This window comes from Salmo salar, unplaced genomic scaffold, assembly GCF_905237065.1.
Source record: "Salmo salar unplaced genomic scaffold, Ssal_v3.1, whole genome shotgun sequence".
Classification (NCBI taxonomy): domain Eukaryota; kingdom Metazoa; phylum Chordata; class Actinopteri; order Salmoniformes; family Salmonidae; genus Salmo; species Salmo salar.
The window spans coordinates 86,822-106,295 of NW_025547975.1; the positions used below are offsets into that span (position 1 = coordinate 86,822).

At 42.8% G+C, this 19,474-nt stretch overlaps 1 protein-coding gene across 6 annotated transcripts in view; it reads left to right on the top strand.

The window, feature by feature from the left end:
• LOC123732545 (myelin-oligodendrocyte glycoprotein) overlaps positions 1 to 19,474 on the top strand; it is a 101,135-nt gene that overhangs the window by 49,554 nt on the left and 32,107 nt on the right. The window contains exons 1-2 of one of the 6 annotated variants that reach the window (XM_045711756.1): positions 8,597 to 8,735; positions 10,018 to 10,062. The exons of 4 other annotated variants lie outside the window; for them this stretch is intronic. In XM_045711756.1, the coding sequence (XP_045567712.1) occupies positions 8,711 to 8,735; positions 10,018 to 10,062 (70 nt within the window). In that variant the 5' untranslated portion in view covers positions 8,597 to 8,710. Of the gene's footprint in view, positions 1 to 8,596; positions 8,736 to 10,017; positions 10,063 to 19,474 lie in introns of those variants that run through there. One more of the 6 variants, XM_045711759.1, reaches the window with a different exon arrangement.

Sequence of the window (19,474 nt, forward strand, 5' to 3'; positions counted from 1 at the left end):
GCTGGTGCGGTTGGCCCTGGGTTCCTCCTAATGCAAGACAATGCTAGACCTCATGTGGCTGGAGTGTGTCAGCAGTTCCTGCAAGAGGAAGGCATTGATGCTATGGACTGGCCCGCCCGTTCCCTAACATTACATTATGTTAGGAGAGTACATCGAAAAAATAGCCACAACGCCATTTTCCAACCAGCCACATGCATCACAAATAACCGCAACACAGCGAAATGAGGCACTAACCTTTGACAATCTTCATCAGATGACACTCCTAGGACATCATGTTACACAATACATGCATTATTTTGTTCGATAAAGTTCATATTTATATATAAAAACAGCATTTTACAGTGGCGCGTGATGTTCAGAAAATATTTTCACAAGATTACTTCCGGTGAATCAGCGCTACAATTTACTAAATTACCATTCGAAAACATTCCTAAAATATTATATTGTCATTCAAAGAATTATAGATTAACATTTCGTGAAAGAAACCGTATTGCCGGATTTAAAAATAACATTACTGGGAAATCACACTTTGCAATAAACGAGGTGCTATGCTGAGAAAAATAGGCTAGGCGATACAGGTTAGCGCGATGTTGGAATCATCTAAAATCAAATATACTATTGTAAATATTCACTTACCTTTGATTATCTTCATCAGAAGGCACTTCCAGGCATCCCAGGTCCACAACAAATGTCGTTTTGTTCAAAAAAGTTAATAATTTATGTCCTAATAGCTCCGTCTTGTTAGCGCGTCCCATAGGCTACTCAAAATGGCCGTGGCGTGCGGGACTTGTCTTCACGAAAATGTTTTTTTTTATTTATTTAGGTTCGTTCAAACATGTCAAACGTTGTATAGCATACATCTTTAGGGCCTTTTTTAATCAGAACTTCAATAATATTCAAGGCGGACGATTGCTTTCTCTTACAAAACGTTTCGGAATGAGAGTGTACCAATGGCCAGGCGCGTCATAGTCAAAATGGACTTCCCCCTATGACAAACTTTCCAGGCTTCTCGTTCGGTCAGTTTTCACAGGAGAAGACTCAAACCACTTCGTAAAGACTGTTGACATCTAGTGGATGGCGTAGGAAGTGCGAAATGAATCCTAACCCACTGTGTGTTTCTATGGCCAAGCTTTGAAAGTCATTTCACACATCAGATTTTCATTTCCTCTTTGAATTTCGCTCAGGGTTTTGACTGCCATATGAGTTCTGTTATACTTACAGACACCATTCAAACAGTTTTAGAAACTTTAGAGTTTTTTTTATCCAAATCTAATAATAATATGCATATCCTAGCTTCTGAGTTTGTGTAGGACGCCGTTTAAAATGGGCACATATTTTTTTCGAAATGTTCAATACTGCCCCCTAGCCCGAAGTACCCGTAAGAGGCTAATATGGTCATACATTTGGCAGGAGGATAGGAAGTGCAGCTCAGTTTCCACCTCATTTTGTGGGCAGTGTGCACATAGCCTGTCTTCTCTTGAGAGCCAGGTCTGCCTTCGGTGGCCTTTGTCAATAGCAAGGCTATGCTCACTGAGTCTGTACATAGTCAAAGCTTTCCTTAAGTTTGGGTCAGTCACAGTGGTCAGGTATTCTGCCACTGTGTACTCTCTGTTAAGTGCCAAATAGCATTCTAGTTTGCTCAGTTTTTTTGTAAATTCTTTCCAATGTGTCAAGTAATTATCTTTTTGTTTTCTCATGATTTGGTTGGGTGTAATTGTGTTGCTGTCCTGGGGCTCTGTGGGGTGTGTTTGTGAACAGAGCCCCGAGACCAGCTTGCTCAGGGGACTCTTCTCCAGGTTCATCTCTCTGTAGGTGATGGTTTTGTTATGAAAGGTTTGGGAATCTCTTCCTTTTAGGTGGTTGTAGAATTTAACGGCTCTTTTCTAGATTTGGAAAATTACACGGTATCAGCCTAACTCTGCTCTCCATGCATTATCTGTCTCTTTCTGTCTCTCTATCTGTGTCTCTCTCTCTCTCTCTCTCTCTCTGTCTCTCTCTGTCTCTCTCTGTCAACGGTGGGTGAAGCTGGTGCATGGAAATCAGGAGAGCAGAGATGAGTGGACAAAGCACTATACTTAGGCAATCATAACGAACAGAACGCAATCGCGTCACAAAAAAACAAATGCCCAAAGAACAAGTGAGGCAGCACAAAGTACCACAAACAAAATACAAAGTACCGGCTGCCACAAAGTATGGGTAATCAACAAAACCCGGCGCAAACCAGCTGGAAGCTGCCAACCTGACAATAAACAATACCCCACACAGACATGGAGGGAACAGAGGGCTAAATACACATAGTAATTAGTAGGAGATGAAAACCAGGTGTGCAGGAAAACAAGACAAAACAAATGGAAAATGAAAGGTGGATCGGTGATGGCTAGATCGGTGATGGACCGCCGAACGCCACCCGAACAAGGAGAGGAACCGACTTCGGCGGAAGTCGTGACAGTACCCCCTCTTGACGCGCGCGGCTCCAGCAGGACGAGGCGCAGGGCGATCCAGACAGAGATGGTGGAACTCGCTCAGCATTGAAGGGTCCAACACGTCCTCCACCGGAACCCAGCATCTCTCCTCTGGACCGTACCCTTCCCAGTCCACGAGGTACTGAAGGCCCCTCGCCCGACGCCTCGAATCCAGTATGGAGCGAACGGAGTATGCCGGGGCCCCCTCGATGTCCAGAGGGGGCGGAGGAACCTCCCACACCGCAGACTCCTGGAGTGGACCAGCCACCATCAGGGGGAAGCTGTAACCTGTAACTCACCTCGTTCAGTCTCCTCAGGACTTTAAATGACCCACAAACCGTGGAACTGCAGGAGGGGCAGTTTTCTAGTTTTCTAACACCGGGGCCGTCTGACTCTCACGAAGATAAGCTAGAAGACAACTATGCTTGGCAACACTGGTGCACCAGGAGGCTGGGACCAGCCTGTGCGCCTACGATAGGCTGAGTAAGTCTAAACCACACAGCCTCTACACTGACAGGCCGGCTCTGAAGCAGGAACTATCTCTGTCAGAGTATTAAAGAAGAACTTTGGATGTGACACTTAGTTCTCTGTCTGCCCTGCATGGTGTTTCAGTGAGCCCGAATATACGAACTTCATATTTACCATTTATATATCATTGCATTAATTAAAGTAGAAAGAAATCAGAAGTTACTCTGTGCTGACTATTTTGTTCTAATACCAGATTCGAATTGACGCAACCTAACAATTGGTGACCGTGATGGTCTGCGCTGGCTTTCTGGTGCAGCACGGTGCGCTGAAGGTGAACATGGGCGGTGTCCCAGGTCTCCTCCGAGCGCTTATACCATTCGTCCACCGCAGGACCGGCTGATACCCCAGTACGCACTGGAAGGGGGAGAGGCTAGTGGAGGAGTGGCAGAGCGAGTTCTGGGCCATCTCTGCCCAGGGCACGAACGCCTTTCACTCCCCCAGGCCGGTCCTGGCAATAAGACCTCAGAAACCTACCCACATCCTGGTTAACTCTCTCCACCTGCCCGTTTCTCTCAGGGTGAAAACCCAAGGTCAGGCTGATCGAGACCCCCAGACGTTCCATGAACGCCTTCCAGACCCTCGAAGTGAACTGGGGACCCCGATCAGACACTATGTCCTCAGGCACCCCGTAGTGCCGGAAGACTTGTGTAAACAAGACCTCCGCAGTCTGTAGGGCCGTAGGGAGACCGGGCAGCGGGAGGAGACGGCAGGACTTAGAGAACCGATCCACAACGACCAGGATCGTGGTGTTACCCTGAGAGGGAGGAAGATTGGTAAGGGAAATCCACCGAGAGGTGGAATGGGTAAGAGGTGTAGCTTACCTCTGGGCAGGTGCCTAGGAGCCTTACACTGGGCGCACACCAAGCAGGAGGAAACATAAACCCTCACGTCCTTAGCCAAGGTAGACCACCAGTACTTCCCACTAAGACAGCACACCGTCCGACCGCTGCCTGGATGACCAGAGGAGGGTAACGTGTGGGCCCAATAGATCAAACGGTCGTGGACAGCAGACAGAACATACAGACGCCCAGCTGGACACTGGAGGGGAGTGGGCTCTGCACGTAATGCCCGCTCGATGTCCGCGTCCAGCTCCCACACTACCGGTGCCACCAGGCAAGAGGCCAGGAGTATGGGAGTGTGATTCATGGACCGCTCCTCCGTGTCATACATCCGGGACAGTGCGTCTGCCTTAGCGTTCTGGCAACCTGGTCTGTAGGACAGGGTGAAAACAAAACGGGTAAAGAATAGGGCCCACCTTGCCTGGCGGGGGTTCAGTCTCCTCGCTGCCCAGATGTACTCCAGATTACGGTGGTCAGTCCAGATGAGAAAAGGGTGTTTAGCCCACTCAAGCCAATGCCTCCACGCCTTCAAAGCCTGGACGACAGCCAACAGCTTCCGGTCCCTCACGTCATAGTTTCGCTCCGCCGGGCTGAGCTTCTTCGAGAAAAAGGCACAGGGGCGGAGCTTTGGTGGCGTACCCGAGCGCTGAGAGAGCACGGCTCCTATCCCAGCCTCGGACGCGTCCACCTCCACTATGAACACCAAAGAGGGATCTGGATGGGATAGCACGGGAGCCGAGGTAAACAGAGCCCTCAGGTGACCAAAAGCCCTGTCTGCCTCAGCCGACCACTGCAAACGTACCGGGCCCCCCTTCAGCAATGAGGTAATGGGAGCCACTACCTGACCAAAACCCCGGATAAACCTCCGGTAGGAATAGGCAAACCCAAGAAAACCGCTGCACCTCCTTTACCGTGGTGGGAGTTGGCCAATTACACACGGCTACAATGCGGTCACTCTCCATCTCCACCCCCACAGTGGAAATGCGGTACCTAGAAGGAGACTGACTGCTGGAAGATCAGGCACTTCTCAGCCTTCTCAATCCCACTGTCGATGGGGTGGTAATTGGGTCGACCTCTTCTTAGAGAAGGTGAGAGCCAAATCGGGATATTCAGGGGGAATGCGCACGATGGAGACCTGGTCTGGACTTTCCACCATGGTAGCACCAACAGAAACCCCTAAACACCTCCCTGTTGTGACCACCCCGTGAGAGCATTGCCAAGAAACAGTGGGGTCATGACAAGCTAACCAGGTTAGGCCTAGCACCACGGGAAACACAGGAGAGTAAATGAGGAAGAGACTGATTTTCTCCTTGTGACCCCCCTGCGTCACCATACCCAGAGGAGCGGTGACCTCCCTGATCAACCCTGACCCTAATGGTTGACTATCTAAGGCGTGAACGGGGAAGGGCACATCCACGGGAACAATGGGGATCTAAACTATGGGCGAACGATCTATCTTTTAAATTCCCAGCCGCACCTGAATCGACAAGCGCCTTATGCTGGGAATGCGGGGAAAACTGCACGGCAGTGTGACCTCTGCGGCCACAGAGGGTGCATGAGCTGGAACCGCAGGACACCCTCTCACGGCCCGAAGGAGCCAGGTATAGGTCTAGCTGCAACAGGAACCCCCGGCAGTTTGCAGCCGTCCCATCGTATTCCTGGAGACGAACCCCACTGGGACCAGAAGAAGGGGGAGTGAGTTGTAGAGACCCCGGTTGTGCTGATGGACCTCCCTGTTTCTCCCAGCGGAGTTGTCTGGTCAACGCGGTCCATGGCGGTGCCGAGATGGTGGAGCAGTTTAATAATAAAAACCACCGGAAACAGAACAAACAATAGTACAAAACCCGTCGCAGACCAGATAGACGTGCACATGCACTTACAATAAACAATTCCGGACAAGGACATGGGGGGAACAGAGGGTTAAATACACAACATGTATTGATGGAATTGAAACCAGGTGTGTGGGAAGACAAGACAAAACACATGGAAAATGTAAAGTGGATCGATGATGGCTAGAAGACCGGTGACGCCGACCGCCGAACGAACAAGGAGAGGAACCAACTTCGGCGGAAGTCGTGACAGATTAACAGCATATTTATTTTATTACGAACACCACACAAAAACAACAAAACGAAAAAACGAACGACAGCTAACAGTTCTGCAGGCTAGACATAGCAGTGCACGAATACAACCTCCCACCATTCCCATAACAAACACCACAAGTCCTAATTATAGGACCTTCAATCAGAGGCAACGATAAACAGCTGCCTACAATTGAAGGCCCCAATCCCAATTACCTAAACATAGAAATAGAATGACTATACGGAACATAGAAATACACTAACATAGAACATAGACCAAAACCCCGGAATACATAAATCAAACACCCCTCTACATAAACACACACCCCGAACCATATAAAACAAATACCCCCCTGCCACGTCCTGAACAAACTACAATAACAAATGACCCCTTTACTGGTCAGAACGTGACAACCTGGATGATGTGATAATCCACAGCTACACTTGGCAGGAGCACCTAATCCGATTAACAGCGGTCATTGAGGGTCTTTGGGCAAGCAGGACTCATTGCCAACCCACGGAAATGCAGGCTGGGGGTAAGTGAAGCAGACTATCTGGGCTATTCCATAGAGCGAGGGTTGATCAAACCACAAGAGAAGAAGGTCGCTGCGATACAGAATTGGCCTCGACCAGTGAATAAGAAAAAGGTATGTGCTTTTCTGGGAATAACCGGTTATTACAGACATTTCATCCAGGAATATGCCATCATTTCAGGACCCCTGTGTGACCTGACCTGGAAGGCCCAACCTGTCATGGTACAGTGTCTGTCTGTGTGTGTCTGTGTGTGTTTGTGTTGCTGTGTCTGTGTGTGCGTGTTTGTTTATCTGTCTGTGTGTGTGTGTGTCTGTGTATATGGCTCAGTGTGTGTGTGTCTGTGTATATGGCTCAGTGTGTGTGTCTGTGTATATGGCTCAGTGTGTGTGTCTGTGTATATGGCTCAGTGTGTGTGTCTGTGTATATGGCTCAGTGTGTGTGTCTGTGTATATGGCTCAGTGTGTGTGTCTGTGTATATGGCTCAGTGTGTGTGTCTGTGTATATGGCTCAGTGTGTGTGTCTATGTGTGTTTGTGTTGCTGTGTCTGTGTGTGTGTCTGTGTATATGGCTCAGTGTGTGTGTCTGTTTCCCGTGTGGCTCAGTTGGTAGAGCATGGCCCTTGCAACGCCAGGGTTGTGGGTTTGATTCCCACGGAGGACCAGTACAGGAAAAAGTACAAACATGTTTCAACTCACTACTGTAAGTCTCTCTGGACAAGAGCTAAATGACCTAAAAATACATGTGAAATGTGTGACAGAGGAACAGAGGTGTTTAACAATGGGTGATGTTGTTCACATACAGCTATAACCTCAAACAGACACAGACCTACTGATCTGAAAAGTCTATATATATACACAGCTATAACCTCAAACAGACACAGATCTCCTGCTCTGATAAGTATCTATATGTGGTGGGGTGGAGACAGCCTCTATTTTTACTAATGCTTTCAGTTGTTCGCCTAGCTTCCTGAAACAGGTCACATCTGTGTGTGACAAAGGGACATTGGTGTTTAACTATGGGTGATGTTGTTCACATAAAGCTACTACTAATGCTCTCAGCTGTAAGCATCATGTTATACTGTTTAAATGTCAGCCACCAGACCAGAGCATCATGTTATACTGTTTAAATGTCAGCCACCAGACCAGAGCATCATGTTATACTGTTTAAATGTCAGCCACCAGACCAGAGCATCATGTTATACTGTTTAAATGTCAGCCACCGGTGCTGGCCATAACCCTGTATAGGCCACCAATGCACTGCCCAACTTTCTTTACTAATTTATCTGAACTATTGTCTGTTGTCCTTGAGAACTATGATATAATCATTGTGTTGGGTGATTTTAATATTCATGTTGACAAAGAGACTGACTCCAAGGCCATTGAAATTCTGAATCATTTTAGATCTATGGACGTTATCCAACATGTTGCAACCATAACACAGCCATACTCTGGACCTGGTTATTACCAAGGGGCTTTCTACTGGGCCCACCCATAACCACAGCCATACTCTGGACCTCGTTATTACCAAGGGGCTTTCTATTGACATATTGATATTGTGTTTTGCAGTCACTTTTAATGCTTAATATATCTACCGTTTCTATCATAGAGAGAGAGAGAGTCTGTTTGTCTCCCTCTCTTTCTCTCTGTCTCTTTCTCTCTCTCTCTCTCTCTCTCTCTCTCTCTCTCTCTCTCTCCCTCACTCTCTCCATCACACTCTCTCTCTCTCTCTCTCTCTCTCTCTCTCTCTCTCTCTCTCTCTCTGTCCCTCTCTTCTATAAATCCCCTCTCTCTTTCTTTCTCTCTTTCTCTCTCTCTGTCCCTCTCTTCTATAAATCCCCTCTCTCTATCTCTATTTATCTAACTCTCTGTCTCTCTTCTCTCTGTCCCTCTCTTCTATATATCACCCTCTCTCTATTTCTCTATTTATCTAACACTATCTGTCTCTCTTCTCTCTGTCCCTCTCTTCTATATATCCCTTTCTCTCTATTTCTCTCGCTCTAGCTCTCTCTCTGTCTCTCTTTCTTTCTCTCTCTCTCTCTCTCTTTATCTCTCTCTCTGTCTATCTCTCTTTTTGTCTCTCTCTTCTCTCTATCTCTCTTTCCGTGTCTCTCTTCTCTCTCAAACCACTTCTCTGTCACACACATCTTTCACACCTCTCAGTCCTTCTCAAGAGGAAGTATAGATGGGTAGAGAGGAAAGGTGGGTGGGGGGATGGACAGGCTACAAGTCACTAGAGTTTAGATACAGTTAGTGATCGACACGTTGAGATGGAACGCACCTGTATTCTACTCTGTGAGTTGAATATTATCTAAATTATCTAATATATATACGGTTCAATGTCTAGATATAATTGTAATATCTGTATGCTTTATATATATGTATCTGTACATTTACATTTTAGTCATTTAGCAGACGCTCTTATCCAGAGCGACTTACAGTAGTGAATGCATTTTTTTTCTCCCCGTACTGGTCCCCCATGGGAAGCAAACCCACAACCCTGGCATTGCAAACACCATGCTCTACCAACTGAGCCACACGGGACCATTGTATTGTGTAATAGCTATATACAGTAGTTTAAAATTTGTATGGTTTAAAAATATATAGTTTAATATCGATATGGTTTAATATGTGTATAGTTTAATACCTATATAGTTTAATATCTATATGATTTAAAATCTATACAGTTTAATATCTATATCGTTTAATATATATGTTGTTTAATATCTATATAGTTTAATATCTATATAGTTTAATATCTCCTCTAAAAAGGGGGTTCTACTATACATATAGAATTGTTTTAGATTAAGCTATTTCATTTTTTCATTTTGTATTTCAGGACCCCTGTCTTTTAAAAATATCTTTATATTTCATTAAAAAAAATATTTCATAAAGTATTTAATTTGGCCTGTACTACTACTACTACTACTACTACTACACCTGTGCATTGAATAACACATTCAGAAATGGCAAAAAAGATGGATGGATCATGAGGAATACGATTTTGAAGAGTTTCTCCTATATCTACGAGATATTAGAAAGGACACATATTTAACCCCTTATTTGTTTTGGCACAAAACTACCTCCATACATCCATTCATTTGTATGGGTTACCATGGGTTACCTTCAGACGAGTGCCGTCACACTTGTGGGGTTCGTAGAGCACCATCGTGTTTCTGAGTCTCCCCTTTCCATAGCGGGGTCATATTAGTTTGTAGCTGAGAGTCTCCTCTTTCCATAGTGGGGTCATATTAGTTTGTAGCTGAGAGTCTCCTCTTTCCATAGTGGGGTCATATTAGTTTGTAGCTGAGTCTCCACTTTCCAAAGCGGGGTCTTATTAGTTTGTAGCTGAGAGTCTCCCCTTTCCATAGCAGGGTCTATTAGTTTGTAGCCCAAACGGTTCAACAGAAGTTGGCACATCAGCTGTTCTGACTTCAGATGAGTCCTTGAGACTTGTGGGGGTCGTGGACTCTCCCCTTTCCATAGAGCAAAACACACTTTCCACCGCAGATGCAGAACGCCAACATAGACATGTTGTGGATTGAGACGGAGTGATAGTTCTCTCTGTGTGTTTCAGTGCTGTTGAGTACACTGGTATACTCTACCCTCGGACAAGGTGGAGGTGAGTACATTTATCTATATTCATCACCTGTTCTATAATAGTAACATTTCTCTTTACTTCTTAATTAATTAATTATAGCTACGAAATTGAGGATATTGTAATTAATATGATGAATGTACTAACTGTAATTCGCTCTGGTTAAGAGTGTGTGCTAAATAACTAAAATGTCAAATGTATAAATATGTGTCTGTGTTGTGTGTTTCCGTGGCTTGTGGTTTGGCAGGCCGGATGGTTTACTGTGACCCTGCAGTCTCTATCTCTGTATCCCACTACTGGATGGCCGGATGGTTTTCTGCGACCCTGCAGTCTTTAGCTCTGTATCCCACTACTGGCTGGCTGGATGGTTTTCTGTGACCCTGCAGTCTTTAGCTCTGTATCCCACTACTGGCTGGATGGTTTACTGTGACCCTGCAGTCTCTAGCTCTGTATCCCACTACTGGCTGGCTGGATGGTTTTCTGTGACCCTGCAGTCTTTAGCTCTGTATCCCACTACTGGCTGGATGGTTTACTGTGACCCTGCAGTCTTTAGCTCTGTATCCCACTACTGGCTGGATGGTTTACTGTGACCCTGCAGTCTCTAGCTCTGTATCCCACTACTGGCTGGATGGTTTACTGTGACCCTGCAGTCTCTAGCTCTGTATCCCACTACTGGCTGGATGGTTTACTGTGACCCTGCAGTCTCTATCTCTGTATCCCACTACTGGCTGGATGGTTTTCTGTGACCCTGCAGTCTCTAGCTTTGTATCCCACTACGTGCTGGCTGGATGGTTTACTGTGACCCTGCAGTCTTTAGCTCTGTATCCCACTACAGGCTGGATGGTTTACTGTGACCCTGCAGTCTCTAGCTCTGTATGCCACTACTGGCTGGATGGTTTACTGTGACCCTGCAGTCTCTAGCTCTGTATCCCACTACTGGCTGGATGGTTTACTGTGACCCTGCAGTCTCTAGCTCTGTATCCCACTACTGGATGGCCGGATGGTTTAGGAGTGGCGGCACTCTAACTTTTACTTTCTTTGCTTTGGTTCCGTCCAGCCCCTTTCCCCAAAAATGACCGTGTACTAATCTCTGCCTCTGTCATCCTTACCCACACCTACAATGCCATACCTCTTTAACCACCGGGAGTTGAGATGTAGCCAGGTGTTGCGTTCCCTCTTCCAAGAGGTGTGCGTAACAGTATTAAAGGATGCAAATTTTGGTTTGAAAAAGCTAGCCTTTGCTTTTCTAACTGACTGTGTATATTGGTTCCTAACTTCCATAAAAAGTTGTATATCGCTGGGACTATTCGATGCTAATGCAGTACGCCACAGGATGTTTTTGTTGTGGGTAAGGGCAGTCAAGTCTGGAGTGAACCAAGGGCTATATCTGTTCTTAGTTCTACATTTTGTGAATGGGGAATGCTTATTTAAGACGGTGAGGTGATGGTGATCGCTGAGATCCTGGTTGAAGACAGCAGAGGTGTATTTAGAGGGCAAGTTGGTAAGGATGATATCTATGAGGGTGCCCATGTTTACGGATTTAGGGTTGTACCTGGTAGGTTCCTTGACCTAGTGGCATCATCAGTTATATTACTGTATTCATCAGTTACATTACTGTATTCATCAGTTATATTGCTGTATTCATCACTACTGCTCTATTTTCACCCAGTGCTATCATCAGTTATATTACTGTATTCATCAGTTATATTACTATATTCATCAGTTATATTACTATATTCATCAGTTATATAACTGTATTCATCACAACTGTTCTATTTTCACCCAGTGGCATCATCAGTTTTATTACTGTATTCATCACTATTGCTCTATTTTCACCCAGTGGCATCATCAGTTATATTACTGTATTCATCAGTTATATTACTGTATTCATCACTACTGCTCTATTTTCACCCAGTGGCATCATCAGTTATATTACTGTATTCATAGACACCATGTAACAGACACAAGCTAGTTGTTTCTCTCTAGACACCATGTAACAGACACAAGCTAGTTGTTTCTCTCTAGACACTGTCATGTTCTGACCAGTAAAGGGGTTATTTGTTATTGTAGTTTTGTCAGGACGTGGCAGGGGGTGTTTGTTTTATTTGGTTCGGGGTTTGTTGGGCTATGTGTTTTTGTAGAGGGGTGTTTGTTTAGAGTGTTCCGGGGTTTTTGGGCTATGTTCTATGTTAGTATATTTCTATGTTCTAGTCTAGTCTTTCTAGTTCTATGTTTAGTTAATTGATTTGGCCTTCAATTGGAGGCAGCTGTTCCTCGTTGCCTCTCATTGAAGGTCCTATATCTAGGGGTGTTTTTGTAATGGGAATTGTGGGTAGTTACTTCCTGTTTAGTGTATGTTGCACCTGACGGGACTGTTTAGTGTCGTTCGTTTTTGTATATGTGTTTTTGTTTTTCCTTCTTTTATAAATAAAAAAAATAAAAAGAAGATGAGTATACACTTTCCCGCTGCACCTTGGTCCAATCACCCGTTACAGACACCATGTAACAGACACAAGCTAGTTGTTTCTCTATAGACACCATGTAACAGACACAAGCTAGTTGTTTCTCTATAGACACCATGTAACAGACACAAGCTAGTTGTTTCTCTATAGACACCATGAAACAGACACAAGCTAGTTGTTTCTATAGACACCATGTAACAGCTAGTTGTTTCTATAGACACCATGTAACAGACACAAGCTAGTTGTTTCTATAGACACCATGTAACAGCTAGTTGTTTCTATAGACACCATGTAACAGACACAAGCTAGTTGTTTCTCTATAGACACCATGTAACTGACACAAGCTAGTTGTTTCTGTATAGACACCATGTAACAGACACAAGCTAGTTGTTTCTCTATAGACACCATGTAACAGACACAAGCTAGTTGTTTCTCTATAGACTCCATGTAACAGACACAAGCTAGTTGTTTCTCTATAGACACCATGTAACAGACACAAGCTAGTTGTTTCTCTATAGACTCCATGTAACAGACACAAGCTAGTTGGTTCTCTTTAATGTCACCTTCCTGAGGTCTAGTCAACCGCTTCTGATTGATTGATTAATTGATTGTTTTGATTGACTGATTTATTGATTGATGAAGATTTGAATTGAACACAAAGCTTTAGCTCAGCTGGCTAACACAGTATTTTGCTGTGCAGGAGACCTGGGCTTGAACCTGTCTCATATTGAATCTGGTGTAGACTGGTAGAACATATCAAAGGCATACGTCTTTGGTTGGTTGGCTACCTGCAGATTGGCAAACTAACTCAGATGTGATACAGAGTCAGCTCTCGAATATAGTATAGCTATCAGACTGACCCTCTCTATTGTTGTGTCTTTTGCATCATTAAAAGTGAAGACTGTTATTTTATCAAATCAATTCTCTGTAATTTTTATTACGTGATTAAACTAATCATGTAAATGTAATTAACTAGGAAGTCGGGGCACCAAGGAAAATCTTTACAAATTTATAATTTTTCAAATATAACTTTTAGATATTTTAATATCTGATCAATTAGTCTTCTATTATTGTCTTCTCCGTCTGCTGGAGAGTCAGTTCATCAGAGTCTCTGGTTACTTCCCCAGATGTCATAATGTCTTTCATGGTGGTGGCTTTATCAGCGGCTCCTGATAGTGTCTGTTGTAATGGATACGTCAGGCATCCATTGTTCTTAGAATAGGTCATTGGTCATGAATCTGCAGGTAGCTAACCAACCAGGTTCAATGTTAGCTAGCTAACATTAGGCCATAGCTAGCCCAGTAAATGGCTCTGAGATACGATTAATAAGATCATACACGTAATGTTAGCTAGCGAGCCAGCCAGCTAATGTTAGCTAGTTAACAGTACACATTATTAACTTGAAATGAAACAATTTTCTGTAAAAATTTGAAACGTGAAATATCTGAAAATGTAGCTAGCAAGACTATCTTACATACATCATTCATGTCAGATGCCATGGTTGCCCTTAGTTTGAAGATGTAATCCAGACAGGTGTTTTCTCCATCTCCTTAACTATCATTTCACTGAGTTCAAAACTCAGTCCTTCAGAAAGTGGAGAGGAACACTTGTCCAGTTTTACTACACAATAATTTTTTTATGAAGTCACGTTGGACAGGATTACGTGACCAGCTCAAATAAACAAAAGCGTGCTATATGGCAGACCAATCTCTCAGCATGTCAAGCCCACTTATTATCTCAGCCAATCATTGATAGCAAGAAAGTTGCTCCCTTTTTTATCTGGCTTAACCAACTAGGCTTGTAATTATTATTTTTTTCATATTTACAAGTTTGTTATTATGTCACATGAAAGTTTTCAAGTTCCAAAAAAAAAAGTTATTTTGATTTAAAAAAAAAAGTTTATGTTCAAACGGCTCTCCAGTGAAGTAGTGACCCGCGACATACATCTAGTTTCCTGAAAACGGGTCACAAATAGTTAACTTGTTATGGATAGGGGGCAGTATTTTCACGGCCGGATAAAAAACGTACCCGATTTAATCTGATTATTACTCCTGCCCAGAAACTAGAATATGCATATAATTATTAGCTTTGGATAGAAAACACTCCAAAGTTTCTAAAACTGTTTGAATGGTGTCTGTGAGTATAACAGAACTCATTTGGCAGGCCAAAACCTGAGAAGATTCTGTACAGGAAGTACCCTGTCTGACCATTTCTTGGCCTTCTACACTCTCTTTATTGAAAACTGAGGATCTCTGCTGTAACGTGACACTTCCTACGGCTCCCATAGGCTCTCAGAAGGTGGCAGAACGTGGAATGATGCCTTTGCAGGCCCAGGCTGAAAAACAGTAGCGCATTTGGATAGTGGTCGATCTGAGAACAATGAGACTGGGGCATGAGCCGACACCATGTTTTTATTTTTTCATCTTTGAACGAAAACAGGGTTTCCCGGTCGGAATATTATTGCTTTTTTACGCGAAAAATCGCATAAAAATTGATTTTAAACAGCGTTTGACATGCTTCGAAGTACGGTAATGGAATATTTTGAATTTTTTTGTCACAAAACGCGCCGGGCGCGTCACCCTTCGTCACCCTTCGGATAGTGTCTTGAAAGCACAACAAAACGCCGCTATTTGGATATAACTATGGATTATTTGGAACCAAACCAACATTTGTTATTGAAGTGAAGTCCTGGGATTCCATTCTGACAAAGAACAGCAAAGGTAATCAAATTTTTCTTATAGTAAATCTGAGTTTGGTGAGGGCTAAACTTGGTGGGTGTCAAAATAGCTAGCCCGTGATGGCGATTTATCTACTCAGAATATTGCAAAATGTGCTTCCACCGAAAAATGTAAAAAGCTGTTTTTTGATAGCTTTTCGGTTTGATGAGAATATAACTGAGCTTCGATGATTTTATGCCCCAAATATTCAACATTTTGTTGGTGGCAAGAATTCTATATAATAATTTTAGCTGAAAAGCACAGTCTTGAGTCTTGCGTCGTTTTATATATCAACTCATACACCCTGCACCATGGAATCGGTACATCAAAAATCTCTTCCCAACTATTTAGCTATCTGTATGGCACAGCTGTCAACATCCTGGTCCTATTTATGCTGTTTTTGTTCCTCCACCAGTTTTGATCCTTTATATTGGGCAGACAGACCAGTTCCCACGCCGTAAAGACAGAACCTGTTAACCTCTCTAGGGTCGGCGGGACGAAATCATCCCACCTACGCAACAGCCAGTTGAATCCTGTGGCGCGTTATTCAAATACCTTAGAAATGCTATTACTTCAATTTCTCAAACATATGACTATTTTACACCATTTTAAAGACAAGACTCTCGTTAATCTAACCACACTGTCCGATTTCAAAAAGGCTTTATAACGAAAGCAAAACATTAGATTATGTCAGCAGAGTACCCAGCCAGAAATAATCAGACACCCATTTTTCAAGCTAGCATATAATGTCACAAAAACCCAAACCACAGCTAAATGCAGCACTAACCTTTGATCTTCATCAGATGACACCCCTAGGACATTATGTTATACAATGCATGCATGTTTTGTTCAATCAAGTTCATATTTATATCAAAAACCAGCTTTTTACATTAGCATGTGACGTTCAGAACTAGCATACCCCCGCAAACTTCCAGTGAATTTACTAAAAGTTTACTAAATTACTCACGATAAACGTTCACAAAAAGCATAACAATTATTTTAAGAATTATAGATACAGAACTCCTCTATGCACTCGATATGTCCGATTTTAAAATAGCTTTTCGGTGAAAGCACATTTTGCAATATTCTGAGTAGATAGCCCGGCATCACAGGGCTTGCTATTTAGACACCCAGCAAGTTTAGCACTCACCAAAGTCAGATTTACTATAAGAAAAATGTTATTACCTTTGGTGTTCTTCGTCAGAATGCACTCCCAGGACTTCTACTTCAATAACAAATGTTGGTTTGGTCCCAAATAATCCATAGTTATATCCAAATATCCTCTGTTTTGTTCGTGCGTTCAAGACACTATCCGAATGGTAAAGAAGGGTGACGAGCAAGATGCATTTCGTGACAAAAAAGCACTTCGAAGCATGTCAACCGCTGTTTAAAATCAATTTTTATGCCATTTTTCTCGTAAAAAAGCGATAATATTCCGACCGGGAATCTGTGTTTAGGTTAAAAGACGAAAGAAAATAAAAGCATGGGGAAGACTCGTGCACGCGCCTCAGCCCATTGTCCTCTGATAGAGCACTTGCCAAAAGCGCTAATGTGTTTCAGCCTGGGGCTGGAATTACATCATTCAGCTTTTTCCCACTTTCTGAGAGCCTATGGGAGCCGTAGGAAGTGTCACGTTACAGCAAAGATCCTCAGTCTTCAATAAACAGAGCCAAGAAGCTCAAGGAATGGTCAGACAGGCCACTTCCTGTAAGGAATCTTCTCAGGTTTTTGCCTGCCATATGAGTTATGTTATACTCACAGACACCATTCAAACAGTTTTAGAAACTTTAGGGTGTTTTCTATCCAAAGCCAATAATTATATGCATATTCTAGTTACTGGGCAGGAGTAGTAACCAGATTAAATCGGGTGCGTTTTTTATCCGGCCGTGTAAATACTGCCCCCTATACCCAACAAGTTAACTTCTATGGGCTGCGGGACACAGCCAGTGAAATATCAGGGCGGCAAATTCAAAAACAACAAAATGTCGTAATTTAACTTTCTCAAACATACAACTATTTTACACCATTTTAACTTCTATGGGCTACGTTGGACGCTAGCGTCCCACCCGCGTACACACTATCAACAGCCAGTGAAATATCAAAGCGCCAAATTCAAAAACAACAAAATGTCATAATTCAAATTTCTCAAACATACAACTATTTTACACCATTTGAAAGATAAACATCTCCTTAATCCAACCACGTTGTCCGATTTCAAAAAGGCTTTACGGCGAAAGCATAAAGTTAGATTATGTTAGGACAGTACATAGACAAAACATTACACACAGCCATTTTCAATGCAAGAACAGGTGTCACCAAAAGCAGAAAACCAGCTAAAATTATGCACTAACCTTTGACAATCTTCATCAGATGACACTCCTAGGACATTGTTAGACAATACATGCATTTTTTGTTCTATCAAGTTCATATTTATATCCAAAAACAGCATTTTACAGTGGTGCGTGATGTTCAGAAAATATTTTCCCTCCAATACTGTCGGTGAATCAGCACAACAAATTAAAAAATACTATTCATTAACGTTGATAAAATATTAAACTGTTATTCAAAGATTTATAGATTAACATCTCCTGAATGCAACCGCGTTGACAGATTTCAAAATAACTTTACTGGGAGAGCACACTTTGCAATAATCTGAGTACTGTGCTCAGAAAAAAACAGCAGGCAATTATAGACACCAGCCATCTTGGAATCATCTAAACGCATAAATAGCATTATAAATATTCACTTACCTTTAATAATCTTCATCAGAAGGCACTTCCAGGCATCCCAGGTCCACAACAAATGTTGTTTTGTTCAATAAAGTTCATAATTTATATCCAAATAACTCCATGTTGTTTGCGCTTTCAGTAGGCTTTCCAAAATGTAGGGCGTGCAAGGGAAACAGTGACGACAAAAGTCAAAAAAAGTTATATTTACGTTCGTGCAAACATGTCAAACGTTGTATAGCATCAATCTTTAGGGCCTTGAGAACGTGAAACTTCAGTAATATTCCAACCAGACGTTTGCATTGCCTTGAAAAACATTATTGAACGCAGGGGATTTCTCACATGAACGCGCCATATGAACTGATGTGATTTTCAGGGCACCTGCTTACCAGCGTTCTCCTTCGGTCTGTGTTTACCGCAAAAGGCTCAAACTACTTTCTAAGACTGTTGACATCTAGTGGAAGCCTTAGGAAGTGCTATTTGAGTCCTAACTCCCTGTGTGTCAGAAAGGCAAGGACTTGAGAAAACTACAGGAACCAGATTTTCATTTCCTGCATGGAATCTTCTCAGGGTTTTGCCTGCCATATGAGTTCTGTTATACTCACAGACATCATTCAAACCGTTTTTGAAACTTTAGAGTGTTTTCTATCCAAAGCTAATAATTATATGCATATCCTAGCTTCTGGGTTTGAGTAGGAGGCAGTTTAATATGGGCACGTATTTCATCCGAAAGTGACAATACTGCCCCCCTAGCCCTAAAAGGTTTAAAGATACACTTCTCCTTGATGTAACCACATTGTCCAATTTCAAAAAGGCTTTACAGCGAAAGCAAAACATTAGATTATGTTAGGAGAGTACATAGACAAAAATAATCACACAGCCATTTTCCAAGCAAGTACATGCGTCAATAAAACCCAAAACACAGCTAAATTTTACATTGGCGCGTGATGTTCAGAAATGTATTCCCACCAAAACACCTGGTGAATGTGCACATCAATTTACAAAAATACTCATCATAAACGTTGACAAAATACATAACAATTATTTTAAGAATTATAGATAGACTACCCCTGGATGCAACCGCTGTGTCAGATTTTAAAATAGTTTAGGGAGAAAGCACATTTTTCAATATTCTGAGTACATAGCTTAGCCATCACGGTGAGCTATACAGACACCCGCCAAGTTCGGGGAAACCTAAACTGAGAATTAGTATTAGAAATATTCTTTTACCTTTGCTGATCTTCGTCAGAATGCACTCCCAGGACTGCTACTTCCACAAGAAATGTTGTTTTTGTTCCAAATAATCCATATCTATGTCCAAATACCTCCGTTTTGTTTGTGCGTACAGATCATTTATCCAAAGGCATAACGCGCGAGCGCGGAACCAGAGACAAAAAGTCAATGTTCCATTACTGTACTTAAAAGCATGTCAAATGCTGTTTAAAATCAATCTTTTGGTATTTTTAATGTAAAATTGCGATAATATTCCAACCGGACAATAGCGTATTCATTCAAGGAGAAAAATAAGGAA